Here is a 20,767-nt window from a genome sequence, read left to right on the forward strand (position 1 = left end):
CTGAAAAAATTCAGTTATATACACCATCATACTACCAGTCAGGTACCACAGCAGTCTGACAGGTTAAAACACTCCTCAAAAAATACTCCTCCTTATAAAATTCAGTAATAATTCCATATTTGAAAAAATGAATTTAAAATAATTGTTACTTACATATCCCAGTTGGTGGCTGCACGCAGCTGCTGTATCAATATAGGAAACTATAGTTTAAAGAAGATAAATAAACATTAGTGATTTCCAGTAATCTGATATGTCCCAGTGACAAACAAAAAAATCAACATATCAGTAATTTCATAAAAATGGATTTAGATAAAATTTGCAAAAAGTATTATCATAGACAAATACTGTAGAAATTGTTCAAACGTTGATTAAAAAAAAAAGGCTGGGAGAAAAAAAATACAGTATCTTTCTATATTCTTGCCTTAAACTAAACTGCTAAACATAGTGTGTCAAAAAAACCCATTTTTTCATTATGAATAACACTATGCAGAGGAAAAAAACTGATACTTTCAACTACAAGCACAGAAATCATCATATAGTATTACCCAACAAGTACTTAATAAATGAAATTTATTTTGTGAGAATGGATAAAAATTATTGGCAAATACTAGAATAATGAACGGACTGTTAACTCACATAATCAGCCACTTAAGAACCAAACTGCATAATTACTAACTCATTTCTAAAATGTTCTGTTAATTGGTAATTCAGTTACCAGATTATTGTGTCCCCCCCCCCCCCCAATTCTCCACCGATAATGGAATACACCTTCCAGCAATTCTGTTTCCTGTTTTCACAAGAATCCTATGGCATAAAACCTACCATTGCTTCCAACCTGAATGTCTTTCTCTGAACTTTTCTGGCAGTGCAATTTTGCCCTTAATACCTCTATATCCAACAATGATGTGTCAGAATATGACTTAGGTGCATTAGTATAAATGTTGAAGAACAAGATCATTTACTTTTTATTAAATAAACTGAGAGGTGTCCATCTCAGGACAGCCCCTATGATGCTTTTACATAATGGGAAAAATAAATCTATTTCTCTTCAGCACATGCAGTACTCTGAGAAATATGCTAAACTACCACGGAGAATTGTTTGTCTGGTAGAAAATGGTTGAAAGGTGAAATGTGCCATTTAAGTATACTGTAAAACAGACTCTTCAGAGTCTGCTCACTCTTTGAAGCAGTGTTTAATGAAAGTTTTACTGAATGTTCTTTAGAAAGTTTTTCTTGCTATTCTTTACAGAAATAGGACCAAATAAAATTGATTTAACAATTCAAATGAACTTTTTTCAGTTTACTCTGTCACTTCTTGATTTAGGAAGACTAACATTTCATGTTATTTCACACTCTACATCAAGTTTAGTTTTTACCCTAACCTTTTTACTAATACAATAAATCTATGTGTAAATGTATCTGAAATCTAAGAGAAAGAATTAGTTTCCCCTCACAGCTCTTTAAAAAAGAAAAAAAAAAACCAACTACGTCGAATTTAGGATTTTTTTTTCATTATTTTGTACTTAATTTGCCATATTTTGGGCAGTACACCAATGATTTCTTTAAATGTAACTAAAAGCAGCTGATTTTTGCTACAATGGCAAGTATGTAAAACATGCTGATTCCATCAAAGCTTTATTATTTACCAGCTTAGAGCTAATTAGCCTGCTTGCAACCTCCTTGTGCACAGCCACAGTACACAGATAGTACAGTAAGTTCAGTTTAGAACGTGCTGCTCCTGTATTCTTCTCAGTGGAATCAAGCAATGACCATACTCGTTCCAAGAAGTCATTCCAGTCCACGTCTTTCATAGATGATAACTTCTCAGCTAACCATAAGATGCAAACAAGCAGTTAAAGATAATGGATCTTTGATGTTGCTTTAACACACTACAAAGTAACATCAACATGAATAAATAAGTTCCAAAGTTTGAATCTAATTATAATTCTAGTACTTAAAATATAAACAAACGTGTTATAATTCATGCCTGAAGATTACAGAAATCAAGAAACAAGAAGAGAAACAAAGCATAAAAATGTAGCAATAAAAGCGTCAAAACATTTTTGAAAGTGCAACCCTGCTAAGTCCTTGGACTTCATTTAAATAAACATTTATTGGCATTATATTTAGGAAAGGTAGTACTTGTAGTTCTTAATCATTACTAATTCTTAATAAGAAAGTGCAGTCTCATTAAATTTGATGCAAAACCTAATGAAAAATCAGCAAAATCCCTTCAGAATCAGTAAACTGAAAATGTGTATAGTTATTCATATAGGTAGGTATCTATCTAGTTAAGCTTTAGTACTATCAGAGCATAGATGACTTCAGGAGGAACACAAAGAAGTCAAGTCACTAGGACAATTAACATAAATCCTGTGGTTCAATTCACTGACCACTGTACACGAACAGAGAATTTTCAAAGACTTCTTTATTGGTTTCAATGGAAAACTTCACTCTAGCAGCCATACATTCCCACAGTTTTGCTTGGTTATTTCACAGAATCACAGAACAGCAGGGGTTGGAAGGGACCTCTGGAGATCATCTAGTCCAACCCCAAATTTTATTTATCAAAATTATTAACAAATAACTCATCTGCCATCCTGATATGCTCCAGTACAGAATATTTAAGAGCATGTCTTCTGTCTTTTACTCCAATTTTACACTTAAGTAACAACACCTACTAATGAAGGCAATTATAATCTACATTAGTAGAGGTGAAGAGAGGTTTGGATTTCAGGTATTTATCTTAATTTTTCCCATAATGTCTTAAATCATTCTTGACAAACAGCATCAAATTCAGTATCTTCAAAAACAATCAGAAAGTTGTCCAGAAAAAAGCTACAACCCTGAAAGTGTTACAGCCACAAAAACCACTGTCCCATATTAATACAGAAAACAATAGTTAAACATCAGTGTGATAATTTCGCAACTTAAATGCAACATGAAATAAAATGCCACCCCCTCAGGCATTTAAATCTGATCATTTTTGCCTAGGGTGTTAGCCAAATCAAAAATATTTTCTATTACTACTCGATTGGGAGACTGGGGGATGTTGTGTTCCTTTCCAACTATAAAATTTCTTCAACAAACTAACTCTCCAAATGCATACTTTATAGAAAAAAAAAAAAAGGCACTTTTATGCCTAGGGAGAGGTGCTATGTGAATTCTAGAAGGACTATATATCTGGCTGACATCCCTCTTCAAGCACAGTGAAGTCTAATAATACTTCCTTAAACAGACTAGAGGAAATTTTCCAGGGGAAGAAACGTTACAGTCATGACAATGAGCACCCTTTTGTTTTCAGAAATAACAGCAGCCTTTCTAGATATTAAAAACAACAACAAAAACCTAATCCCAAACAACTCCACACTATCTTCTGGGACATGATTCCCATAACATTTCGTGATTAAAGGTGGGACTGGCAAGTCTGCCTAGTATTACAGCTCATCAGTGCTGTACATTTTAAGATTCTGTTTTCATTTGCTTCTCTACCTTTGTCAAATTTTAATCTGTTTGGCTGAATATTTCAGTTATACCTCAGTTGTTCACAAAAAATAACACAGGGAAAAATATGCTGGGTTTCCCACACTAAAACAGTGTTGACTGTCTTATTTTAAAAGCTTTTGAGCATGGGCTTGTAAACGAAGAAGGCAGAAGAGAAAGGAAGGGCATATAACTCTTGGCACTTGAAAAGCCTACTCAAAATTAGTCTAGCTAAAAACATTACATATGAAACTTCAGTTTCAGAAAAGTGATGAGTTCTCCAACTGTGACAGCTCATCATCTACAAGGGGAGGGTATAGGTCTTGTGATAGCGAGTTGCACCGTCATACGCAGAAGTTAAGTTTTAACAACTTCAGCAGATCCATACCTGAATATGTTGGTATATGTAAGGTTTTCAAGTCAAATCTAACTGGCACTTGCTTCATTATCTGGGAGAATAAACAAACACATTACAATTAGCTTTAATACATTTCTGGAAATCTTTAAGTAGTTGAACATGAAAACACAAAGATGCAAAAACTGTACAGGAGGGGTGTACAAATCACTGCTCATTACTGAGGCATTTTCCTTTGTATTCTGGTATTGATTTCCTCCAAGCAGATATCTGAGATTTAACTCTATGTTTTTAATACAATTAAATTGTTAGTATTTCCATTTAAGTGATTTTTTAAATGGCAATACAAAATTACAGGATTTTTTCAGTTTACATTTTTATCTTGCTTGTATGTGGAAAAAATACTTGCATTTGGTTTCAAAAGCTACAGAAAGGCACTATGCAGCTGAGACCTCATCAAGTGTTTTAGCAATTCATTGCCATACAGTAAATACATATATATACACTAGATCATTCTAGAATATAAAAAGTAGTATTATCACCAACTAATCATTCATAAGGTATAGGTGTTTTTTCTCCACAAGACATCATTTTCTGGTACTTTGTGAAATTGGATGACTGCTCAGTGACTGAGCATTTGAGTGTGATTTTCAGTAACTAAAAAAACAAAAAAAGATAACCGTATACTGGAATTTAGCCTTTGGCAGATGAAGCCTAGGTGTAACTATAGAGTTATTTTTTAAAAAAGGTCTTCAGTTCCACAGATCTGCAGAACACAGGGAAATTTTACAATATAAGCTGACATTTCATCTTTTAAAATTCTGCCAGCATCTAGTAAATCCCTTTCCAGGAGATTAAATTGCAAGCTCTTCAGCTTTACCAGGTGTCAGTATCATCCTTTAGTCTGAAGATTGCCAAGGATGCAATGACTCTGATTACATGTCCCTGGAATTGAGTAGGCTATTTTGCACTAATTCCGAATCCAGCACTGCATGGTAACGAGATTAGTCTCCATGTGCACATTAGTATGTACACTTCCCCCCAGTCTTATCTCTTACACTTGTAGTAAGAAGTGAAGCAGTGAAGGGCTAAGGCTTTGTGTCGGAGTCCTGAGGCAGAACTGAGAATTTACAGAGGTGGCATTCAAATGCATCATTACCTTTGAAATTCTCCACTGGCAACAATGCCCCCCAACCCAAACACATTAAAACAGTATTGTTGGGTAGTTACATTATCTAGCTGTGTAAGATTTTTATTTTTTTGAGAGTGTTAGGAATTCCATAAAAACAAACAAAAAGTTTGTTATACTAAAGCAATACAGCAACTAAAAGCTGTAAGACATTCTTAATGAGCTAGATGCTCATTTCCAATGAGAAATGTTGCATTCCCTGAATCTGCCACTTACTGAGTAAAGTTGCTAAAAAGACTTCGTTAATTTGCACAGAAATAAAAGGAAGACTAAGGGGGCACTTGCCTATCACTCCTTTTACCAATACTACACATGTCCATACATGCACATTACATTGTCACTGCAGTGCAAAGCTCTGATTCTTTTTTGGTCTTCCTTTTGCTGTCAAGCAAGTGTCAGTCTCTGCTCAAGGGACTTGTCACAAACTGTTACCACATTAGAATCCATATGACAGAAGTTGGATGGATATTTCTTGTAACTTCAGGTCTTCTTTTCCAGAGAAAATAAGTTCATATTTATTAGAAAGATTATAATGTCTAAAGTTTAGTTATTCTGTAAAGGTGTACTCCTAACCTAGAAGTCTTCATAGATGGCCTTGTTTTGAGTATACCAAAACACACTCAGTTTTGTGTTCATTTAAGTAATAGATATCAAAGCAAGTTATCAGAAATCAAATCTACAAAAGCACTGAACACAATATTTAGCGGTTTCTATTTCTTGTAAGACGTTATTTAATATTAGTATTCAATCCCAAAATAACTCAGTTCTCCAAGTTAGCAACACAATAGCATTATAAAAGACTGCCAAAAAATTGCATGAAAGCTTGCCAGATGACTGGGTGGAACTGCTTTAAAATGAGAATTATAAAATACAAGAAAGAAGTTTCACCCTGATTAAAGATTTATCTGCAAAAATAGCTTCACCCACAAGTTCCTGAATCTTATATTTTATTTTGCTATACCTTTGGATTGTCAATGATTGGTGTTATGATAAGATCAGATTCAGTGTAAATGAGCTCTTTCAATGTTGACTCCATATCCTGCCGACTTGAGCACATATTTTTAGCCTAGAACAAGAACAAAGTTTTTTTAAAAAAACATTTTGCACAAAAAAAAGAAAGTTTATATTTATTCCCAAAATATTTCATTTCAACATTATACCACCCAGTTTGGCCATATAAACAACACATCCTAAATTACTTTTTCTTATGTAGTAGCAGATAGGGCCAACCAAAAATTACAAGAACCATGTTGGAAAACTTGCAAACGAAGTTTAAAAAATTAGACTGAGAAGAAAGAAGATAGCATTATCCCTTTTATACACTGGAAGAAAAAAAGGAGACTAAGCATCTTGCTTAAGTCTTACATCTGAAGTTCTGCAAATATTTTCTTTAAAATAACTTGCACACTGTAGGAACTGCTTTCCTGTTATAATTACGGAAGGATGGAGAAGAACATTGACTTTGCCACAGACTCCAGGCTAAAATTCTAATTATAAAGGTACCACCATCCCTTAATATTATTTTTATACTCACCTTTTTCAAGCATGAATCTCTTTGTGGAGAATTTTGGGTTAGGGCAGTAGTAGCATCACTTACTTCTACCGCAGTGCTAGTTCTAGGAGTGGGACGAGAACTTAAACAAGAAAGAAAAAAAATAATTTAAAAAAGCCCAACAAGGAGTACAGATTAAATTTCACTGCAAGCTACTTTTTTATTGTTCTTTTGAAACTTTCATGCCATACAGTAAACTTCCAAAGCTGACAAACAGAAATGATGCTGTGCCTGCTCCATCAATTAAACATGAACTTCCTGTCTCTAAATATGTCCTGACGAGATTAGGATTTGTTTCAGTTAGAAATGGGAAAGACTGGGAAGTTTCTTTGTCGTTGGTTTTTTTTTTTTTTTTGGTTAAATGGAAGTAATTTGATTGTTTTCTCACCCATAGTCAGTTCTCCAAACTGGATGCTGAAACATGATTATCTTAATTCCTAATTACAAACAACACAGGAAGAGAATTAACTAGACAAAAACCTGCAATTTAGTTCATGTTATCCTCTTCTGACTGCCAACTCTTGGCTAAGTAATGGGAATTAAAAGCTGCCTGACTCTTGTGTATGAATGTAAACTGCATTTACTCTTCAGTTTTTCTTTTTAAAAAAATTTCATTTGCTAATTAGAAAATGAAGAAAGGAGAGACCAGAACACTGCAAATTTATATTTTTCATAAAGCTACTAGTGAACTTATTTTTGTAGTTTACATTAATTTAAATCAAAGTGTTTAAAATCAACTCTAGAATTATTAAAATTGGCAGGCCAGGAAACTAATTTAATCAACAACTTCAAATGAATGTATTTTCTTGATTAGTAGAAAGTAATGGACACATTTAGCTGCAAATCAGCTTTATTTAATAGAAAAAAGCAACTAAATTAAAAATTAAACCAAACAAAATTAAAGATACTCATGAAAATCAGTGATCAAATGACTAACATAGTAGTTCCTATTCTTACCCTTACTTTGTTGAAACGGCATCTTTTATGTATTTTCATCAGAAACAAATTTAAAAGGCACAATGAAGGTGTGCCAAAATATTCTCTACTAGCTAGATAAAACTACATGTAATGTTCTATTTCCTACAGTAAAAAATATATCAGGATCTGTTTGGAAGTTTAAGCAGTCTTATTTCCTAAATCAAAAAAAGTAAGATTTCTAGCTAAGAGGCTAAACAAATTATTCTAGGTTCCCACATGCATCAAAACATGCAGATTTGTTAAATATATTTTTCCCAAACCTAATTTGCTTTCGTATGTGTGTGAGAGACAGAAAATCTTTTCTACTTTTCCAGTTCTCAGCTGGTTTCTCAGCTTAAAAGAAGACAAGTGATCATTGAATTGAGCTAGTTGAAATTAGTAAGATCTATTCCATTTGTACATGTAGAAGAAGCTACTGCTGTCAAAAGCCGATTAACCACTTCAGCAGCTAAGTAAATTCTGGTGCCAAGCTGCCCAAGTGGGCAGCTTCCTTCCACTTTAATGTTTTAAAACTTCAGCAGGTAACACATGCTGCTTTGAGAAATTAAACCATTCAAGCAAAGAAAATTTCAGAAAAGAACAAATTAAAAAAAACCCACACCTCTGTATTGTATTTCAAATTCTGTATTAAAATAAATGTACTTATTGTAAATAAATGTTGTTCCTAAAAATACATTTTTTTCTACTCTCATTCCTGTCATAATTTGCATTACATGTTGCTGTACCAAGTGTTTGTAATGCCATGCAGCCTTTCTTCTCAGCAGATTCCTAAGGCAAACAGCAAATGCCAATTTAAATTACTAATAGCACTGTTTTAGCTGTGATGGTAGAAGTTGTGAGATGAGAAGGAATGCTTTATTAAATCCAACTGAAATAACTGGAAAAGTAGACACAGTATCATGTACAATAGCACTATGTCAGGTTACGCAAGAAGCTTGAAAGTGTATTTAATTTTAAACTGGAATATTTCTGCTTGATGAGGACAAGAACAAAATCTATTTTACTAGATAATCTTCTTGGCTTGAAAGACGGTATGAAGTTTCAGAATCAGGCCTCAACTAAAACAAATCACTGTTAAACCAATCACTATTTTTTATTTAATACCTACGTAGTACTTAGTAGATTGTTACCAATAGCTTGTGATGAAAAGCTGCAGGCAGAATTTATTAATGGATCATGAGCTGAATGCTTATTCTTGTGTATTTAAAGTAAGGATATTCAAAGCATATTCTCATGTATATGAAGTAAGAAGGAAAGTTCTAAATTCTTGTTTAGACAGATAGCTAAGAAATCAAACGCCTACTTCCAAAACCGAGTGTAATAAAGCCATAAAACCATTGCTTTAACTGCACACACTGCTTTAGCAGCTCTTCAAAGGTGTCTTAATATTAATTAAACTGGTGACAGAAAATTCAAAAGGAGACACACTAACAAAATGTTACAAACAGAACAATGAAATGTCTGAAGAGATGGGGGAAAAAAAAATCGCCAAACAAAAAAAGGGTTTCAAGGGTTGTCTAATTGTTCTTTATGTTTCCATACCTGAGAAGAAATATTGATTCATTTGATTCACCATCAACTGCATTTTTGGGGCGCAATTCAGTCTGAGTTTCTACCAAAAAGAAAACATGAACTTGCATTTAGAAGTTAAAAAATAAATAAAACATAGAGAATAACCATGTTAGTTATATTGACAAAATTCACAGGACATAAAATAATTCAAAATAATGTAATGAGTAATATTACCTATTTTGAAAGAATTGCTTGGTAGCTTATTATTTGCTCCTGAGGATAACAGGTTATCTAGATTTTTATGAGTATCCACTGGCTCTTTGGCACTCCAAGACACAGATGAGACTGTGTCTTCACTGCTGTTTAATAAAAGATATTAATTACACAGGTTAAAATAAATAAATAAAATTGATCATATCCATTATTCATTCAATTATTAGCATACGATTTAGCTGTCATTCTCTAGATCAGCATACTATTGTAATATGTGCTACACATACTTTTTATATTAGTAATGGCAATGATGAAAAATAGGTTTACAGCAAATTACTTGGAGAGTATTAAAAATTCTCCAGCTTCCTCAGTAGAACTTGCATGAGAGAAACTACAAAAGCTAAATTATTACTCCATAATACCAGAGCTATACAGAAATATTAAAAGTTTTAGAGACCATTCAATCTTCACAAGAAAAAGTCACAACAAACATACTTCTTATAATGAACCCTGTAAGCCTAAATTTAGATCAATAAAAACTACCTTTTTTTTTTCCTTAATGATTTACAAGTTTATTGATTCGGGTTGATTGGGTTTTTTTAACATACCCCTCTATTATTCACATTGAACTGGGTCACATAACCTTTCTGAAGGGTCTCTGGGATATCACATATTAATCAAACCCACACTGTGAAGATGGGCCACAGTTGGAAAAGAAAAAGTACTGAGCTTCTTTTGCATGTCAAGCCCATCTCCTAAGTTTGTCATATTTGTCAATTAGTGCATAAGTCAGCTATATTTCAAAGGCATTAGAAAACACTCAAGAGTAAATATAAATAGCCCAATATTTCATAGGAGGTTAAAATTCTTCTGATTCTCTGAGAATTCCTCAAGGATAAGCACTTTGGTGCAGGCTGACATAAGTCTTCTTAAGACCTTGAATAAATTCTTACGTTGTGGTATAAACTTTAAATCTTGATTTCTTGTCAATAAAATACTGCAGCACTGGTATCAGAAATAGGTATTAAACAACACAAGAGAGAATTTTAAAATAGAACATGAGGACATTCAGCATTCTAAAAGAAAACTATTTTCACGCTAGCTCCCTAGATTGGAACCTAAAGTGTCTTTCAAATATTTAGAACAAAATAACAGAAAAATCAACACTAAATAACTTTAAGTCAAAATTAAAATAAAAAACCAGCAAGGTAACAGAAGTTTTGAAGAAGCCTAACACTTATATAGACAGAACCTATTATTCACAGAAGGTTTGGGTTTTTCTGCATACAAAGCAGTGTAGAATATTACAAATAGAGAAGAAAAACCCCTTGGATTAATGCTTTATGTCATAAGCAAAGAATATGGGTCAGCTGCATTTGCAAGGATATAAGGCTGAACCACAAATCTAAGATGCTGTACTGATAGGCTTTGTGATGCTCTAAGCCTAATGCATAAAAACAAACAAAAAAACCTCAGTGGAGATATAAATATGGGTCAATTTTAAGATTCTACAAAAGCTTTTAAAAGAAGTCAAATTACTGTGCATCATTGTTATATAAACAAGTAAATAAAAATGAGAGCAGTTGGTTCAGAAGTAAAATTTAACACATTCTATAGCCAAGAGGAAGGAGGCTATTGAAAGCAAACAGACAGTGTAATACACAAAGAGGATCATTCCTGAACATCCAGAACTGGTCACTGAATGGTGTAAAACTCCATTCATCAATTAGTTAACAACATGAAAATCCTAAGCAAAACTCAAAAGTGGGAAAATTCACAGAAAACCATAATAGAAATATATAAATATTTGCTCGCTTAGATTTACTATACAAGAAGTTGTCCTTGAACATTCAATACCTTGAGCTTGTGGCCTGGCTGTCTGCAGAATAACCACCACAATGGCTAAGGGATCCTTTCCAGAAAGGATGCTGCAATAGGTCTGTCCAATTCAGCCTTTTGAAAATCAACAAACAAACTGAAAAAGCAGTGGCAAAGTACAGCTCCACAGAGAGATACCAGACTAGGTTTTGAACCCAGTTTTGAACCTACAGAGCAATTAATCCTTTTGTTCACTTTTATTTGGTCAACAAATATGTTTTCTTACAGGACAAACTTTTTGCCTCAAATCAGAATGGATAATTCACACAACACAGAGGTATGAGACTAAGAATGAAGGAAACTGCATAGCCAATCCCAACCCAACATTTAAATTTTCTGAGCTACCCTGTAACTGATACTCTTACATTTTTAAAAATATATCAGCTACAAATCAAAGCTTTGTAAAATAGATTGCTCTGGAAAAGCAAAGCCATCCACTTTTAAAACTACCCATCATTTCTGTTGCAATGTTATCTATTTGGCACCAGCTACAAAAATACAAAGATATACTTGATCAAAACATTAATTCTGTATATCTTCATGTAAGAAAAAGCACAATTTGTTCTTTCATGAGGGATTAAATGATTTTTGTATTCTTTGTGCTCTACAAATTACTATACATATACTATCAACAATGATTTTTTTCCAGAGGTGAAAAAAGTAATGATGTAAACAACTGTCATGGATTAGATCGTTTACCTTTTCTGAGGATCCTTTTGAAGCAAGCCATCAAGCAAACTAATGAATTCAGCAGAAGGTTTGCAAAAAGCAGAACCTGTAAGTAGAAGCAATTGAGAAAATAAGTATTGGGCAGCAAAACAACCATCACACAATATAGATTAAATTGTTATCTACAGATCACGCTAAGAACGTTTTATTTAATAGTAATTTCATCTGAAAAAAACTGAATGTATGAAGGATCCTAAATATACACTCTTTGCATTTCAAAGGATACTCAAAAAACCCAAACACAACAACAAAAAAACCCCAAACCAAAATAACAACAAAAAACTAAAACGAAAAACCCAAACAAACCACCAAGGCTCAATATTCAAACTAATTAAAATTTTTGATATGTTAAAAAAAGCACCCTCTAATTATCATATAGCTATTAGCAAGAAATACAGTGGAGTTGAAATCTGCTTAAATTGAAATTAAATTTCCCCCAACCATGATAATTTTAAGACGACTCTTGCTGCACCCTATTATACGAAAGAGGTTTCCAAAATTCTTATTTAACTGAGAAAAACTATACTTCTGAGAGCTCAGAACTATGAAATGCACTTTATCCACTTTGAAAACAAAATCTCTTTTAGATTTGAGACAAGTAACAACAGTTTTAATTCTACAAGTCATGGTTTTCACTACATTACTATGGTCCAAAAAGAGCCACTAGTATTTACGTGTCTCCACTAATACCACCGATGCCCAGAACGACCAAGATCAAAAATTCCATCCCAGAAGGGAGATTTACTTTTCATTCTTAACACCAAATTATATGCCTGTCTCTCAAAAGGTAAATAAGCATTCATCATTAACAGGGAAAAAGTTTTATCAATGGAAGGTAATGCTAACATTCATTTTGGACAGCTAACTGATTCCTGCTATCAGCTCAGAAGAAACACTGCAAAACGAAACTTTGTAAGTATTACTCTGATTTGATTCATTAAACAATAACAGAATGTTACCCTCTGGTCTAGGTGGCAATGGATCTTCATATAAAATCTTTTCAATTAATTCAGAAAAGCTGTCTGAGAAGAATGGTGGTCTTCCTACAAACAAACAGAAGTGTATTTCACAGGTTAGGCAAACTTCAAAATGGCTGTCAGGTGCAATGATATATGACGAGCTTATTTTCTTAAGAAGAAATAAGCACCCTCAGTCCAAATTCTATTTATCAAGTTCTCTTGTCAATTTAAATACAAAACCTTGGATTAAATTCTTCTACCATGAACAGCAAAAGAGACCAGCAAAATGACAGAACAGGCACCAAAGATGGCTCGATGGAGGTCACCATGATAGCCCTGTATGAATCAGCAAGGTGACAACAACAGGAGAAGGTCTAGGCAGAAATATCAGTATCTATGTAACTATGTTGATTCAATAGACCAGCATATCGTTTAAGATTTCACCAGGTTGTACTGTAATTCTCTTTTGTGATGAAACTTTCCTTCCAGCTGCAGGCAATGCTAGCAGGTACTTTATCTGCAGGAAACCCACTGACTCTAGTTTTATACTTTCTCTTTCAAAGGTCAAACTAATGCACCCAGAGTTTAATATTGAGGAGATTAAAAACATTACTCTGTCAGAATTCAAGGACTGCTATAATTTTAAATCACAGTATTTAAGCAATACAGGTTGGTTAGTATCACAATCAAGAGGACAACTTAATAGTATTACTTCACTTGTTTATTTGATAAACTCCCTTTTTTTTTAAAAAAAAAAAAAGTACATTTGGTATATTCTTCAACAAATCTTTAAAACCTGTTTTAAGTTTTTCTATGTCGTAACTTCACTAGAAAGTTAATAAGAATTTACTCTGGGACCACGACCTATGTTTCCATTATCACAGATATTAAATAGATACACAAACTTACAACCTGAGAACATTTCATAAAGTAAACATCCCAAGGACCACAGATCACTGGCTTTGGAGAAGTCTTCACCCTTTATTGCTTCTGGAGCTGTGTATAACGGAGAACCTACAAAATACAGCATGTGTACAGCACTTTCATTATAAATTCATCATTTATTCTGTTCAACATTTCAAACTTTGTCTCCACGCTTCAGTGAGTTAGGGATTATCTTCACTTCGGATAAGAAAACAGATACAAAAAGTAAGTAGTTTCAAAGGAATTTCTCTCCTATGCTTTTAGTGAATTATGTAGGATTATATATGCTATTTAGTTGTTTACTTCATGACTATTAACCAAGCTGGCTTGTGCTACACTTTTCTAACATAGTGATTAATGCCAAGTATGCTTTGATATACCTTGACATCTTCCAGAGCCAAGCAAATTGAGCAGAGTGGTAAACCAACATAATTCTCATGTGAGTAACAGAAATAATTATGTTACATCAGGTTTGTTTGGTTTTGAAAAAGCTATCCTGAGACATATTCCTTCATAAAATTAGAAAACTCTGTTACAAAAACAAGGTAGTTAGCCAGCTGGATCACTGATCTAAACTAATTATAACTATTTTCACACTAAAACACTATGAAAACATCACGTATCAAATTACAGCAGCTTATTCACAAACCCCTTTTGTCTTAACATAGAAAGAGAAATATATAGGTCCTATTTCTGCAGTAGTTCCCATCTAAACACTAATTTGGTTCTCAAAAATCTCTAAAAAATTACAAACTCAGCAAAAATGTTAATTCCATAGTCCTTTGAAAAAGCTTATTTGGGATTCTTTTGTTCTAGGGTTTTATTTTTTCAAGTGGCAAAAGGTCATTAACCATACACATCAAAACAGCTGTTCTGAAAGGCAACAGGAAAGAGATTAGATTTATATTTCTTCCTGAATAAAGATCTGGTCTTGGTCTTAGTATCTAAGAATTCCGTTGTTCCCAATAACAGTAACTGCTATGACGCATCATTATCTTGGAAAGAGAGGTCTGTGAGATGTTCTGAGATGCTGACTAATAAAAGTTTCAGGAGATTAAAACCAAGATTCTGAATTTTTCCTATTCAGTGAAAAAAAAAAAACAACAAACAGTATTTGCAGCCTACTGCATTTGCATGGATCTGCCTGTTGAAACTAAAGCACAGTAACTTTCTCATACTTTAAAAACAAATGATTACTCTTAAGTAAGAAGTACAGAAACAGTTGAGCCTCAAACTAGAAATCACTTGGACCTTTTGCATCAAAAAGGACAATGAAAGTACAGCAGTACAAAGTCTCCAGTGAAAGAAGCAGCAGTTCTGCATAGTACTTACTGAATTTTGTGTATAAATTTAATGTGAAGCTAACAGAATTTAGTCCTAGACCTTACAGTCAACATCTGCAGCACAGACTTTTAAAAAGTCCATAAATAATTCCATAGCTCAAATTTTTCTGAGACAAAACAGGATTCATTTTAAATGACTTATTTTCTTTATCATACTTCCAATATCAGTTATTTCCTCATTCTCCAATTACTACTTTATAACTGGAGCACAAAAAGTTTTAAATAAATGATTCTTTTTATCACTTCCTTTAAACCTTTTTTTTAAAAAACACATTGTCCTATATCAACTAAATATCAGAAATATAATTTCATCTATTAGGAAAGCCAGTCCCAGTCTGAACTCTGAACTTCCAAAGTTTTAGTGTTCTTCCCATTCTTCTAATTCTACTACTTGTACTTAGTTGATAATATGTGAAATGCATGAAGGACCAAAGGTATTTCACAGGATTTTTCTTCCCACCATAGTTTTCATCAAATAGCAATTAATAATTCAGCCTCTTCGGCAAATCCAAACCAAGAATTAATACTTTTAATTAATTAGCTACCTTGAAACATTTCAGATCTCATTCATATACTTAATTTGGGGTTTTGTTTTTTGTTTTGGGGGTTGGTTTCTTTTAATTCTTGAAATTTTGCTTCTATTTTTTTTCTACAAAAGAACCCCCAAGAACAGTTTATAAATAATTAAAACATTCTCAGGATGGACAGACAGTTTGTAAATTAAACTGTACTGTAGGGGTTTGATCTCAAGCTCCAAAAGGAAATTTAAAAAAAGCCACCTCCAATTATCTTATGTTGAAAGTTATAGACTGTAGTATACTTCTGTAACAAATCACCTACATATGAGCTTCAATCCAAAAATAACAAAAAGCAGGAAAAGTGAGGGATTGTTAATCTGTCACACATTTTATAACAAAGTATATTTTTTTCCAGCTCTTAGTTAAACTGGCTTTGTAAAACTTAGAATTATTACCACCTATTTGTAAATTTGTTTTTCTTTCTATTTGTTTCTTTTCTTTCTGTTCACTTGCAGTTGCACTTGCAGAGTTGTTCCCTCTGTAAGTTATGATCTCTCTAAAACAGTCTTTAAGAGCTAAATTTTGGGGTTGAGTTTACTTAAAAAATTCGCATATGCAGGATATGTTAAACCTGCTTAAAGAAAATGTATGGATCACGCTTTCCATTGCAAAGACACAGGGAAACACATTCATCCTTACAAATGATAACACAACAGAATTAATTATTCAGTTTCTCTAGAAATTTAGTCAACCTCAACAGACCAATAATCAACTATTTTATTTCAAGGTCTTCTCTCCAAATTACTTCAAACAAAGCCTTTTTCCAACTTTCATTCTACCCCTTTGGTAAAAGTTAATTTTGGCTAGTAAAAATATCATACCTCGAAATCTATTTTTCAGGTATCTTTGTGGAGTGCTTTCACTGACATCTCCTTCACCTTCTTCAGATCCAACTAAAGCAAAAAATTCTTCCAAGTTTTCACCATCCACTTTAGCCAAGCAAAAATTACTGAATTTCAAATTGCCAGGCCCTTCCAGCAGAATCTAGAAGAATAAATGTAATGCAACATACAAGTATCATATACTAAAAATGATGACTGCTGAAATTTCCAACACAAAGTATAAAATAATTCATATATTAAAAAAAAAAAAATCACAATCTCAAACCATTTAACTCCATAGAGATGATGACTATAACTGAAAACACTGAAAAGTTTTCCTTTGAAGTCCACACCAATACTGTCTTTTTTCTTATAACCAAAAAATTACAGAATCTCACAATAGAACCCTTAAGAGGTATAATGTGCACTTTTTACTTGTTATTAAATCTAAATGAACAGTGATGTCACTATAGAAAAGACAGTGAAAGTAGAGTAAAACCGTACAGGAAAACAAAAGCATAGTAAAAAAAAAAAAACATTGCTTCATTTGAGGGGAAAAAAAAAAAAGGTGACTCTTTCAAAATTTATTTAGCAGAAAATTCCAAAGATTTTGTCCAATGATGATGAGAATTTTCTCTATGTGGTTCCTGCTTATTCTTGTAATTAAAAGCTTCATAATCCTAAAAATGTTGTTTGGAGAAATAGCCCCATTCAGTTGGGGAAGGGGGAACAAAAAAAAAAAAAAAAAAAGCAGTCTTACTTTAGTGCTCTGTGTCCAAAGGAGTACTTTACAGCAACATTCTTCTTTGGAAGAATACAGACACGTCTCCATTATGCTTTATTCCTATATTTTTTTAGTGCTTTTGGACCCACAAATGACAGAAGCTGAGTATAATTGTGCAAGATTTTACAGAAAATTCAGAGAAGGGCAACTTGATCACTTATAGGTCAAGACCAAAACCAAGTCGTGTTAAGCAAGGATTTTTTGGATATAGCTATATTCTAGAGTTTGACAAAACTATCCATGATTTCCACACACATATGCAAAATCAGAAACTGCATGAAGATTTGTATTTTTATTTAAGAGTAAGAAGATAATTTAAATGGCTTTTGGAAACAACAGAGAAGGTTATTAACAAAAAAGTTTAGTTAACTTTACTCCCTCATTAGCATTTTCTATGACTTCAAAATATTCTGCAGCACGATAGAATAGGTATAATTAATGAAGTTGTATGTCTGAAGAGAGAGAACTAAAATTCTTCATTAATTCAAACCAGTAGACCAAATCAAAAAGAATCTATCACATTGTATGAAATATACAACAGGGAAAGAAATCAATTAGTTCTTAAGATATTCAAGCTATAGCCTTGTCTCTCATTGTCTTCATATAGATTATAAAGCTCAACTGGCCTCCAACCTGAGGTAAGCCTCGTCCAAACATTACAATGGAAATAATGAATTACATACCGATGCCATACAAAGTCACACACAGCATCCCCTACAAATAATACTCCTTACCTTTCCAGGCGTCAGTTCACAAAAGATAATTCCAAGCTTATGTATATGGTATAGACCATTAAGCAAATCAACACCAAATTCTCTCACTACATCTTCAGGTAGATGTTCATCTTGAGCAATAACAGATTCTAGAGAACCACCTGAAATACGTTTACACATAGTCAGCAAGTGCATATAAAGATGATGCCGTACAAATAATTCCCAAGGACATTATATAAGCTTCTTCAAAGGATGTCAAGCAAAAATCATTATCAGTAGATACTAAAAATATTTCTTGAGATTATCTAATAGTTACAAAATCCATGACGTACAGAAAAAAAAAATCTATTTCCAATACCATGACAAAAAAATCTTAAATTTGGACTAGAATTAAATTTGAGTGCATGACTTCAAAATTACTTCAATATTTATTTATTTTACAAAGGAAACAGAAGGGAAAAAAGAAACCCCAACACTGTGTCACCTCACAGTGTAATAGTACCCAATGGGTTTATTCAAATTCCTTAACTAGATCCCTGCTGCCTGAGTTAAAAGAATAAACAATACGAAGAACAAGTTATCAACTTCTGTGAACAAGTGCTAAAGCTAATGACATGCAATTTTCCACTGAATTCACAGACAACAGAAACAGTAAAACTGCATTTTATTCTGGGGTCCTGAGGTCAACAACATACAACAATAAATTATTTTGTTTGTTCTTCTCACATAGTATTTCTGCAGTCCTTTTCTTGACTCATGTACCCCAATTATTTAATTTTCATCCTTTCCTCTCTCTTTCTTTTTTTTTAAGAAAAAAGAATTTTAAAAAACAAAACAAAACAAAAATACCCAGAACTAAACTTTTACTTTCCAGGTTTCTCACACAAATCCCAGCTTCCTGGCCCAGCAAGTCCTACTCTTATCTCTCTGAACTTCCCATCCTAACATGAGAACCTTCTCTATCCTTCCAAAAACACCAGGCTCCTTTCTCCACTAAATTACAACCAACCCTTCCTCTGTTTCTGATGAGATTACACACAAAGCCTTCCAATTATCCCTCACATATATCCTCTGTCACTTGTGTCCTTCCCTGGGCTTCACATTCCCTCTCTATGCTTTCCCCCACTGATCATTACTGTTTCTCTGTCTTTGTAAAAATCTCTCTTCTTCCCCCCTCATCTACTTCCTCACATCCCACTGATTCTCAGGTACGTCACCAGACTCATCCCGTTTGAGCTATTCCCCTCCTAACTGTTCATAGGACTTGGACTTCTCCTAATCTCATTTCCCACAAACTCACTGCTCAGTCTTTCTTCTCCTTCCTGTCCCAGTCTCCTATCTGAAACTCCACATTCACATCTCTCCCAAAATCCCTTTCCTCAACCTCATCTGGTCCTTTACTACTCCTACCAAACCTGTTCCCCTGAGATTAGTTTGTATTTTGTGAATTATCTATGGGTTTCCTGGGTTATCTATTATTTCTTAGCCAAATCATGCAGATAAAAGAATGAGCTGATTTTTTTTCCAGAACTTGTAGCTTCTCTTCTTCACTAATTTTTGAAATAGGATTCTGGAAAGAAAAAAAGGCTGTGTGTAATATGGAATTTTACTATGAAACAAATTCCAGATGCCAAAATCTTAGCATGTATCACTTGCACAATTGGCCTTCTTTTCTTTCCATGTGGAGTAAAGCCTGCTATCTGGAGTTTAAAACACGCAGTCATCACAATTAGAGAAAGCTTTAAAAGATTTCTTTAACAGATTGATGAGAACCTATCAAAACTCAGTGAATCACTTCATCCAGTTTTGGGTTCTCAGAGCTCCAAAATTAATGTGTTAACTTAAAAGGCAAAATACTTCTTCTGAATAGGAAGAAAACTTACATAATTTACTACTACCTACAGAATTGCCCTTTGATTTAAAAATTTATTTGAGTTATATTAAACTATTTGTATATTATAACTTGATTTGCTCCTTGCTCTCTTTATTGCGTGCTATAAAATAAAAAGAGAATGCCAAAGCTGCCAGTCCTTAGAAAACTTTTCTCAAGTAATTTTTACTTAGCTACCCTGCAACTACTCACAATTTGTTAAGTTTCCCTGATTAGCCCTACCTTTTCAGCTATTAAAAACCAACATTATGTCATATCAATTAATGTATACACACATATACAGTGAAGCAGGGGAGAAATATGACCTCAAATGATTTCTAAACATGTTTCCAAAAGCAAAATATTTTTTATATATAAATAGGATTCTCAAAATTATAATCAGCTTTTTCAAAGATCTAAGTATTTGTTGTGGAGAAACTATTATAAAAAACTCTTACAAATACTCACTCTATATATTTTTATCTTTTGAGCTTATCTTACCTGTGCATAACTCCACTACAAGCCAGAGATGGTTGCTTGTTTCATACCATTCATGAAATGCCACTATATTCTTGTGTCTGATTTCATGAGTCAGACGAACCTAGAACAAAGTTTTTAACATACTTAACGGGGGGAAAAACCCCAATATATATGGATTACACGGCAACTTTTCCTCTTATCTTTTCCAGTGCACTAAAATTATTCTTCAATTCAAATATTTTAGTTTTACATGTATGTTGAGGAAAGGTAACTTTCCTCACAGACCCTGACCAACCCACCTGTTTTTAAAAATATAGGAAAAAGAAAAAAAGGAAGTTCCCCAGACCAAAATTATAAGTACTATTTAACCTTCCTGCATCAATAAAACAGTAACAAACTGGCAGTC

The 20,767-nt window shown here is 33.2% G+C and overlaps 1 protein-coding gene across 1 annotated transcript in view; it reads right to left on the minus strand.

Annotated features, from left to right (window-relative positions):
• The window catches only part of ULK4 (unc-51 like kinase 4), a gene marked incomplete at its 3' end in the record, with an annotated part of 82,742 nt that overhangs the window by 57,274 nt on the left and 4,701 nt on the right, over positions 1–20,767 (minus strand). Inside the window, exons 3-16 of the mRNA XM_009635998.1 lie at positions 20,383–20,482; positions 18,033–18,172; positions 16,515–16,677; positions 13,761–13,862; positions 12,849–12,932; positions 11,860–11,935; positions 11,140–11,235; positions 9,304–9,428; positions 9,100–9,169; positions 6,562–6,661; positions 5,989–6,093; positions 3,872–3,932; positions 1,647–1,828; positions 154–200 (exon numbers count right to left, since the gene is read on the minus strand). Of these exons, the coding sequence (XP_009634293.1) occupies positions 154–200; positions 1,647–1,828; positions 3,872–3,932; positions 5,989–6,093; positions 6,562–6,661; positions 9,100–9,169; positions 9,304–9,428; positions 11,140–11,235; positions 11,860–11,935; positions 12,849–12,932; positions 13,761–13,862; positions 16,515–16,677; positions 18,033–18,172; positions 20,383–20,482 (1,451 nt within the window). The remainder of the gene's footprint in view (positions 1–153; positions 201–1,646; positions 1,829–3,871; positions 3,933–5,988; positions 6,094–6,561; positions 6,662–9,099; positions 9,170–9,303; positions 9,429–11,139; positions 11,236–11,859; positions 11,936–12,848; positions 12,933–13,760; positions 13,863–16,514; positions 16,678–18,032; positions 18,173–20,382; positions 20,483–20,767) is intronic.

Source organism: Egretta garzetta, unplaced genomic scaffold (assembly GCF_000687185.1).
Source record: "Egretta garzetta isolate BGI_Z169 unplaced genomic scaffold, ASM68718v1 scaffold403, whole genome shotgun sequence".
Lineage (NCBI taxonomy): Eukaryota > Metazoa > Chordata > Aves > Pelecaniformes > Ardeidae > Egretta > Egretta garzetta.